The following is a 9,941-nucleotide window of genomic DNA, read 5'->3' as shown; positions in this document are numbered from 1 at the left end:
CAGCGGCCTCCACCTCCACAGCCACCACACCAGCGGCCTCCACCTCCACAGCCATCACACCAGCGGCCTCCACCTCCACAGCCGCCACACCAGCGGCCTCCACCTCCACAGCCACCACACCAGCAGCATCAGCAACTACTGATATAAACAAATGTATGTGTGTATTCTTGTCAGGTGCATTATTGTTATTATAAACTGGTTACCAACATAATTACAACAGTAAACAAGTATTTTTTGTCATACCCGTGATATATTGTCTGATATAGCATGGCTTTCAGCCGATCAGCATTAATATAAATGAATCAGTTTAGATCAGGGGTGGGCAAACTTATAATTATAAATAAGAAATTATATACTGTCTATCTAGTTTTAGACGTTAAAGTGTGGCCAGAGTGTGTATTATAAAAAAAAAATATATATATACAGGTATATATAACCCATTGTTTATTTTTTTTCCCTCAAACGTCCCACGTAACGATTGAATGGGCTCCGGCCCACGGACCATAGTTTGCCCACCCCTGGTTTAGGTTTTCAATGGCTGTTTTTTTGTGTCACAGATACAAGTCCCACCTTGTCCGAATCAATGAGCCAATCCCTCAACTTCCTGGAAGGCAGAGCCTGTGGAGGAGGAGCCAGGAGTCATGGATGACACAAATGCAGAGAACCTCTACATCATTGTTAATTGCCCTCATGAACCCCCTCATATCAATCACATGTATTTATATAGCCCTTTTTACATCAGCCGATGTCACAAAGTGCTGTACAGAAACCCCAAACAGCAAGCAATGCAGACATAGAAGCACAGTGGCTAGGAAAAACTCCCTAGAATGGCCAGAACCTAGGAAAAAACCTAGAGAGGAACCAGGCTCTGAGGGGTAGCCAGTCCTCTTCTGGCTGTGCCGGGTGGAGATTATAACAGTGCATGACCAAGAGTTTCAAACGTTCATAGATGACCAGCAGGGTCAGATAACAATAATCACAATGATTGTAGAGGGTGCAACAGGTCAGCACCTCAGGAGTAAATTTCAGTTGGCTTTTCATAGCCGATCATTCAGAGTTAGAGACTGCACACATTTTTGTCTGTCATAGTTGAAGTGTACCTATGATGAAAATTACAGGCCTCTCTCATATTTTTAAGTGGGAGAACTTGCACAATTGGTGGCTGACTAAATACGTTTTTTTCCCCACTGTAGTTCTATGGATGGTTTTTACATTGTAGTCATTTATGTCTGAGATTATATGAACATAACTGGGCATTCTAACATATCTGTATTTAGGTCTAGTGTGATTGAGGCAAAAATAGCTAAAGTTAGTGAACTAGCTAGCTAACATTAGCAAACCTTTGGCTAGCTCTAGCTAATGGTATAATGGTATATCAATTTACTTCTGTTGAAATGGGAAACAAAGACTACAAAACATTTCCATACACACAACAGCTGTTACATACTGCTACCTGACAGATAGCCATAGGCTAGCTAGAGCTGAACTGGCTGTGGTAGTTACTAGCTAGCTAACTAGCTGCTAGTAGTTCATTCACTTAAGTCGAGAGGGGATGAAACATTGGATAACGTAACACATCAGTTACACTACTAGCTCAGCACTGCAAGTATTTTTTTTCTTCTGTCAAACCGTAGTTACCTTGCCAGCTAGATCAGTCAACTAAAGAGTAGCCAGTTTCTGCTCTGCTTGCTTGTACAACTCAGAGAAAAAGCGCAAGCACACTGACAGCAGCTCCCCCTGTTAATCTCTCTCATACTGGTCCTATACACCAGCCTTTCAGAAGCTTTGCCTTCACACAGCCTGTCCACACGTTCTGTTTTGTCCTTGCATTTCAGCCAGAAAGCAGCCTACCCGACAGCTCTGAGGCATCCGCATGGTCCTAAAGCACACTGGTGCCGCATTTTGTATCACAGTGCAATGATAAAATTGGGGGAGGGACAAAAATGCCATTTCAGAATGTGGGAGGGCGGTCATTTTTTATTTTATTTAACTAGGCGAGTCTGTTAAGAACAAATTCTTATTTACAATGACGGCCTACCAAAAGGCAAAAGGCCTCCTGCAGGGAGGGGGGCTGGCAAAAAAATTAATAAATATATATATATATATATATATATATATATATATATATATATATATATATATATATATATATACGTCAAAGCTCTTTTTCTCATTTACAATTCAAACATTTTGGCAAGCAATTTTCATTAAAATTCACCAAGCTTTAAATCGTGGGGTGGCATTACAACTTTAAAAAAAGAAAGAAATAAAATATTGAAAACATAATCACCTACCATTTAATCAGCTAGCGAGCCATCTATTGAAGTACACCGTTATGTGAGAAATTAAATCAGTTGGGACGAAACACACATCAGGACAAGAGAGACAACACTACATAAAGAGAGACCTAAGACGACAACATAGAAAGGTAGCAACACAACATGGTACAAACATTATTGGGTGCAGACAACAGCAAAGGACAAGAAGGTAGAGACAATTCATCACGCACATCATGTCCCACCTGTCCCCAGTGAAAGTTGCGAACCTGTGATTGGACAAGACTCGAGCAATAGCACTATGATCATTGGGGGATTAGATTATGCTGAGCCTGGGGCCCTGGGCAAGGCCTGTCACATCATCCAGCGAAAGTGGGGTGGGTGGGAGGCGCACCCTTCCCAAATCGAACAATAATCTGCACCACTCTGTCATTTTGTCAACAAGGCAGCATGGTGCATCCTACAGAAACCATGTAATAAATGTTTCCACATAATAACTTGTTTTCATTAACAAAAGCAACCCCTTTTGCATTGGAAACACATGAATCCTTGTAATTATGGCGCTTTCATGACAACAGGAAACTCATACAAAAAAGGTTGAATTTATGTCAGTCATTTTCAGATCAGAAAGTCGAGCTCTATAAAGTGCCCCGAGTTCCCGAATTGGAATTCCGAGATGTGTGACCAAAACGAATTTTCCCAGTCAGAGTCGCTTTTTCCGAGTTCCATTTTTGTCGTGAACTAACAGAAGTCCGAGATTTCTGAGTTCCCAGTGGTTTTGAACACGGCGTTACTACACGTGCTTAATTCCATCACTTTTGTTTGGAACCGATTTTGCGTGCGGGATTAATCGAACCCCCCCTTTGGACGATAACTCCTCCTTTATATTCCAGTACAGGTTTGTTCGACTATTGTGAATGGTTGAAAGGATTGTGTTTCGTATTGGTTTAGACGGACTCTGGTATTACGTTTTGATTCGTTGGTCCACATTGCCCGGTGTCCGGGTAAAATGGCGTCGGAAGAATACTGCTCGGTACCACCTCGATGGCGGTCGATATCACTAACCCACGTAGAGTTCCCTGCTGGTAAGTGTATTGACTAATCATTATTATTATTTTACATTTGTCTGATAGATACTCGATGCTTTTGGTAAATCTGCAAGATATCGTGGGATGTTTTGCGATTGAATTGGCACGACCGACGTGACCTGCCAAATAGTGAAACAATAAAAAGCATATACACAGCTCCGCAGAGATCGGCGGTAACATTAAATGCCAAATAGTGGGACAGTTGCGCATGCGCAGTTGGGAAAAGTTGTCCACAATGCTATGTCAACTAGTTCGGGTTTGCGTTGCTACATAAAATGTTGAACTTAAATGGTCATGAAACAGCGTATGCTCAGAATAACATGTAGTTTAAAGTTTTTTCGCGTATAATTACCTACTTGACTTGTTACTGGCCCGGTATAGCCAACTAGGTTTTGTTAATCGCAAAGTAGCTAGTTAGCTGAGAGACCGTAGTAAATTGGCTAGTAAGGTTTCACCTTCCAAGCCTAGAAAATGGGCAAACCATATGTAGGTTGTGTACCTTTTTTATCACGCAAATTGATCATTTGTAATGTATACATACCTTGACGTTAGCTAGTAGACTCATATTAACCAACTAGCTATAGCTGGCAAACTAACCCTACATCCATTGTAATGGGATGTGGATACAAAATTAATATCATCATGCAATTAAACAAGCTACATTTATGGTGTTTGCATATTAATTTAACAATTATCTGTATAATATCCAGGCAATGAGAATGTAACTTCTGCTTGATGTATGCCCCTAGTAAGTGTATTGGAAAGGTGTGAGAACTCTGCCATAGCATACTAGATGGGTAGCCACTCCACAACCTAAATATCCCCATGCCCTACTGTACATTCCCCTGAAATTATTTTATTTAACCTTTATTTAAGAAGGCACGTTTGTTAACAAATTCTTATTTACAGTGACTGCCTAACCCGGCATCGTCACCAGCCAATTGTGCGCCACCCTATGGGACTCTCAATCACGGCCGCTTGTGAAAGAGCCTGGAATCGAACCAGGGCCTGTAGTGATGGCTCTAGCACTGGGATGCAGTGCCTTAGACCGCTGAGCCACTTGGGAGCCCCTCCTGAGTGTTCAAATTGTCTTACAAAGGGATTGTTTATGTTCTATTTTTGTCCCCCAAAGGTGATCTGACGGGACAATTGTTGGCCTACACCAGCCTGCTACCCGTAGTGATCCTTGTGGGCTTTGTCACCCTCATAGTGTTCAAGCGTGAACTGCACACGGTAAGTAATATAACCCAGATCCTTGCCCCATATGGGACCTGTATTACAGAAACTCATAGAGGTCCCAAATGGGGCTACCCAAGTCCCTGCTGGACCACTAAATGAGGACAGGACACGTGTCACACTCACACATGATGCATGCTAAAACTCTACATACAGAAATGCTCGTACAAGGTCATATAGATTAGATTATCATTGGCCATTAATATTAAAGATTAGGGTATTATTGAAAGGTGCATTACTGTAAGCACGTTTCTAAAATCTGTATCCATTCACAGTTTGGACTTAAGCAAATTATCACACCTAATCCTTTTCCCATTCCTCTTTCATAGATCTCCTTCTTCGGTGGGCTCGTACTGAACGAAGGGGTGAACTGGCTGCTGAAGCATATTTTAAGGGAGCCCCGCCCATGTGAAGGTGAGGAAAGCGACAAGCCACTTACTGCAGTGACCCAGTACATACACCAATAATAAGTGTCTGTCTGTGCATCAAATATACAGTCGTGGCCAAAAGTTTTGAGAATGACACAAAAAAGGCATTGGTCATCACCAAACTGTTCCTGGATGGTTGGGAGAAGTTGCTCTCGGAGGATGTGTTCTTTATTCATGGCTGTGTTCTTAGGCAAAATTGTGAGTGAGCCCACTCCCTTGCCGAAGAAGCAACCCCACACATGAATGTCTCAGGATGTTTTACTGTTGGCATGACACAGGACTGATGGTAGCGTTCACCTTGTCTTCTCCGGACAAGCTTTTTTCCGGATACCCCAAACAATCGGAAAGGGGATTCAACAGAGAGAACAACTTTACCCCATTCCACAGAAGTCCAATCCCTGTACCTTTTGCAGAATATCAGTCTGTCCCTGATGTTTTTCCTGGAGAGAAGTGGCTTCTTTGCTGCCCTTCTTGACACCGGGCCATCCTCCAAAAGTCTTCGCCTCACTGTGCGTGCAGATGCACTCACACCTGCCTGCTGCCATTCCTGAGCAAGCTTTGTACTGGTGGTGCCCTGATCCCGCAGCTGAATCAACTTTCGGAGACGGTCCGGGCGCTTGCTGGACTTTCTTGGGTGACCTGAAACCTTCTTCACAACAATTGAACCGCTCTCCTTGAAGTTCTTGATGATCCGATAAATGGTTGATTTAGGTGCAATCTTACGGGCAGCAATATCCTTGCCTGTGAAGCCCTTTTTGTGCAAAGCAAGGATGACTGCACGTGTTTCCTTGCAGATAACCATGGTTGACAGAGGAAGAACAATGATTCCAAGCACCACCCTCCTTTTGAAGCTTCCAGTCTGTTGTTCGAACTCAATCAGCATGACAGAGTGATCTCCAGCCTTGTCCTCGTCAACACTCACACCTGTGTTAACGAGAGAATCACTGACATGTCAGCTGGTCCTTTTGTGGCAGGGCTGAAATGCAGTGGAAATGTTTTTGGGGGATTCAGTTCATTAGCATGGCAAAGAGGGACTGATCACTCTTCATAACATTCTGGAGTATATGCAAATTACCATCATACAAACTGAGGCAGCAGACTTTGTGACGAATATTAATTTTCATTCTCAAAACTTTTGGCCACGACACTGTGAAAGGCTTACGTACAAGCCCTTAACCAACAATGCAGTTTTAAGAAAAATACCTGGTAGGTAAGAAACTTGTTTATTTAACAAATGAAAGAGCAGCTGTAAAATAACAATCGTGAGGCTGTATGCAGGGGGTACCGGTTTGTCGAGGTAATTGAGGTAGAGTTATTAAAGTGACTATGCATAGATAATAGCAACAGAGTAGCAGCAGCGTAAAAGAGGAAGGGGGGGCGATGCAAATAGTCTGGGTAGCCATTTGATTAGCTGTTCAGGAGTCTTATGGCTTGGGGGTAGAAGCTGTTTAGAAGCTTCTTGGACCTGGACTTGGTGCTCCGGTAGCGGAGAGAACAGTCTATGACTAGGGTTACTGGAGTCTGACGATTTTTAGGGCCTTCCTCTGACACTGCCTGGTATTACGGTCCTGGATGGCAGGAAGCTTGGCCCCAGTGATGTACTGGGCTGTACGCGCTACCCTCTGTAGTGCCTAGCGGTCGGAAGCCGAGCAGCTGCTGTACCAGGCGGTGATGCAACCAGTCAGTATGCTCTCGATGGTGCAGCTGTATAACCTTGTGAGGATCTGAGGACCCATGCCAAATCTTTTCAGTCTCCCAAGGGGGAATAGGTTTTGTCTTGCCCGGCCAGACACCGATTTTGTATTTGTCAAACACAGATGAGACAATGGATTTTCTACGGGGCCTATATGTTGGACAGTGGAGGGAATGGAAGAGTCTCCAGTTTTGCCTGTCGTTTTTACATACGAAACTCGCCCGACTGTCCATCAAAAGTTCAATGAAACTTTTGACCAACAAAAATGGACTTTGGCGAAGGCCTTTGCTTTTCATCCGTTTTAACGTCATCCATATCTGGCCACGGCCTAAAGCATCTGTTTGTGATGAATTTCGTAGCATGTGGTTAACCCCATGTCTATTCTCTTCCCCAATATTTTTCCAGGAGCTCACGCAACCCTGACCACTGAGTATGGGATGCCCTCCAGTCATTCCCAGTTCATCTGGTTTTTTGTTGTTTACTTCTTGCTTTTTCTTTATTTAAGGTGAGTGACTTCTCTCCCAGTCTACATTTCTTTTTAAAAAATGGTCACGAAAATAATTATTTTTCATAGTCATTATTCATACTTGATGTTGCTGACGCACTTTGCCCATGTGTAGAATGCATCAAACGAACAACGCTCGCTGTGTGGAGCTGCTGTGGAGACATATACTGTCCATCACCTTGTTAGGTGTGGCCTTCTCCGTGTCATACAGCAGGTGAGGGCGGGAGGGATGACAATGGAGGAGACTTAGTATGAATAAAAAATATTGACTTGAATGTATTTTTAGAGAAGACACAGTTGCTCAATTTGGTCCCAACTCCTCAAATAGTTTTGTTGTTAATAACTGTCGTAATTCACTCAACCCAAAAATTGTGCAATTTTTATTAAAAGAATATGCTCAATGACTAAATTGTTTTTTTTTTTTCCCTTTCTCAGGGTTTACCTGTTGTACCACACCTGGAGTCAGGTATTCTACGGGGGAGTGACCGGTAGCACCATCGGAGTAGTCTGGTTCTTCTTCACACAGGAGGTGCTGACACCGCTATTCCCCAAGATGGCAGCATGGTAAAGAATGGGGACACCTCTTCGGGGGTGGCACACAGGCTTGGAAGAAAGTGGCACAGATTTGGGCAGAATGCACTGTAGCTACAGATTCTCAGTGAATCTGATGTTTTTCATTTGATATGATGTATTTTTTTCTATTGTTTCTCAATGTTTAACTTTGTCCCACCTCTCTCCCAAACCCTGACTGCTGACAGGCCGATATCAGAGTTTTTTCTGGTGAGGGACACAAGCCTGATCCCCAACATCCTGTGGTTTGAGTACACGGTGACCAGATCAGAGGCAAGGTGAGTTATATATTTTATTCACCATATTAGGTGGGAAAGCAATCTGTGACTTCATATTGAGATGTTTTCAACCATGTTTAGTAATAGTTTGAATGTCTGCTTATCCTCCAGAAACAGACAACGGAAGCTTGGAACAAAACTTCAGTGATCGTAGCAGTTCCTTGGTGAAACTGAGTAAAGGACCACACACACACACACACACACACACACACACACTCTCGTAAAAAAACACACTGGAGAATCATCTTCTGGACTGACCTGATTGCAATGAAAAAAGGGCCAACCCATTTTACAGGTGGACCTAAAGAGAGTGCCAGGACACGGCCCGGAGCCTGCAGCCTGAGCAAGTCCGTCCACATGCCTCACTTGGTACAGCTTTGCCCAAATGCTCCCCCGATGCATAAAAAACCGTGAAAGAGGCATACTATTTAATGACAAATTAATATATACTTTAACCGTAAACTCACACACAGACAGGAACCATTTACTGTAAGAAAGATTTTCAGAAACCAACGGAGGGCTAACAAAACATTGGCTGGTGTTAATACACCATGACGTGTCACTTTTTTGTTTAGAGTTTGCTGGTGGGGAGAAATATGAGATTGGTGGGGTAAACGCTTGTTTTTTTGGGGGGGTCTTATATTACAGAAAAGAGAACCATTTTTAAAACTCTGGTGTAACGTGTAATACATAAACAAATGTGTACATTGTTAAAATTAAAGTGAAAAGTGTGTGGGGGGGTTAACTTTATTTACATGAGAAAGGTGGGTGGGGTTAACACTATTTACATGAGAAAGGTGGGTGGGGTTAACACTATTTACATGAGAAAGGTGGGTGGGGTTAACACTATTTACATGAGAAAGGTGGGTGGGGTTAACACTATTTACATGAGAAAGGTGGGTGGGGTTAACACTATTTACATGAGAAAGGTGGGTGGGGTTAACACTATTTACATGAGAAAGGTGGGGGGGGGGGTTAACACTATTTACATGAGAAAGACCCCTGTTTCCCCCTCTGATACATCTTATCAGCCCAATGTATTCGGTTCCAAAATGTACTTGCAGGCGTTTAAGCCCTCACATACTGTACAAGCCAAGGCTAGTGTATCTTCTGTACAGGTCTCAATTATGTTTGAGATGATGCAGAAGAAGAGAAACGAGCCAGAACACAAGGGGCTCTTTCTATTCCTCTTCCACACAGGGAGCGAGGGAGTGTTTTCTCAACCCCTTTCTCCCTGCATGTCTGACACCCCAGGAGCACAAACCTGGGACATGTATTTCTCCTTTCTGTTGCGATTCTGGAGAACATGAAACAGTGACTTAACACTTGTCGTTCCTAACTTTCTTTTTACCTGTCTTTTCAAAACATTCCATATCATCTGGTTAAAAAAGCAAATGATATGACTGCTGAGGGGAAATGTTAATGGTGATTTTTTTTTCTTTTTTTTTTTTCTTCTATTAAACCTCAGGTCAATCTGTAGCATGTGTTGATGCTGCATTCCTCAGAAATGCAAGAGCTGATGTTTGAGGCTGTTTGGTGAAGGTTAAAAGCTGAATTGGAATTGTCATGTCATTAGCTCCATAAAGGGAAGTAGTTCTCTTAGATTATAACTTTGTGTAACCCATATCAGGCTGAATAAATAAATGAAGTGTTTATCTAAAATTGTATGTTTCTCTCCCTCCCTCAATTCTTCAGTGAATAATAGTAAATTAAAAGAGAGCTTATGTAAGAGTCATTATGCAATCCTGAAGGTCATTTTGGATTATTTGGACATTCAGGTAGAACCTACCTGCACAGAGATCATACACAAGCATGTCACATAAGATGTTCAACTTATCTTTAAAAAAAATGATCTATTTTTTTATTT

General features: G+C 42.6%; 1 protein-coding gene and 1 long non-coding RNA gene across 2 annotated transcripts; both read left to right on the top strand.

Annotated features, from left to right (window-relative positions):
- Positions 1-3,145: 3,145 nt before the first annotated feature.
- LOC124016636 (dolichyldiphosphatase 1-like) lies at positions 3,146-8,803 on the top strand. Its single transcript, XM_046332167.1, has 8 exons — positions 3,146-3,361; positions 4,497-4,597; positions 4,930-5,014; positions 7,127-7,226; positions 7,342-7,440; positions 7,662-7,790; positions 7,985-8,074; positions 8,186-8,803. The coding sequence occupies exons 1-8, from the start codon at positions 3,286-3,288 to the stop codon at positions 8,220-8,222; spliced, it is 717 nt and encodes a 238-aa protein (XP_046188123.1). The 5' UTR covers positions 3,146-3,285; the 3' UTR covers positions 8,223-8,803.
- A 30-nt stretch (positions 8,804-8,833) lies between these two features.
- On the top strand, positions 8,834-9,741 carry LOC124016637. The gene is made up of 2 exons (XR_006835412.1): positions 8,834-8,871; positions 9,073-9,741. It is a non-coding gene; the product is annotated as an uncharacterized LOC124016637 (long non-coding RNA).
- The last annotated feature ends 200 nt before the right edge of the window (positions 9,742-9,941 follow it).

The sequence above is a fragment of the Oncorhynchus gorbuscha genome, linkage group LGY, assembly GCF_021184085.1.
Source record: "Oncorhynchus gorbuscha isolate QuinsamMale2020 ecotype Even-year linkage group LGY, OgorEven_v1.0, whole genome shotgun sequence".
Classification (NCBI taxonomy): domain Eukaryota; kingdom Metazoa; phylum Chordata; class Actinopteri; order Salmoniformes; family Salmonidae; genus Oncorhynchus; species Oncorhynchus gorbuscha.
Note: the sequence above shows the minus strand (reverse complement) of the source record. Positions and strands in the feature narration are given on the sequence as shown.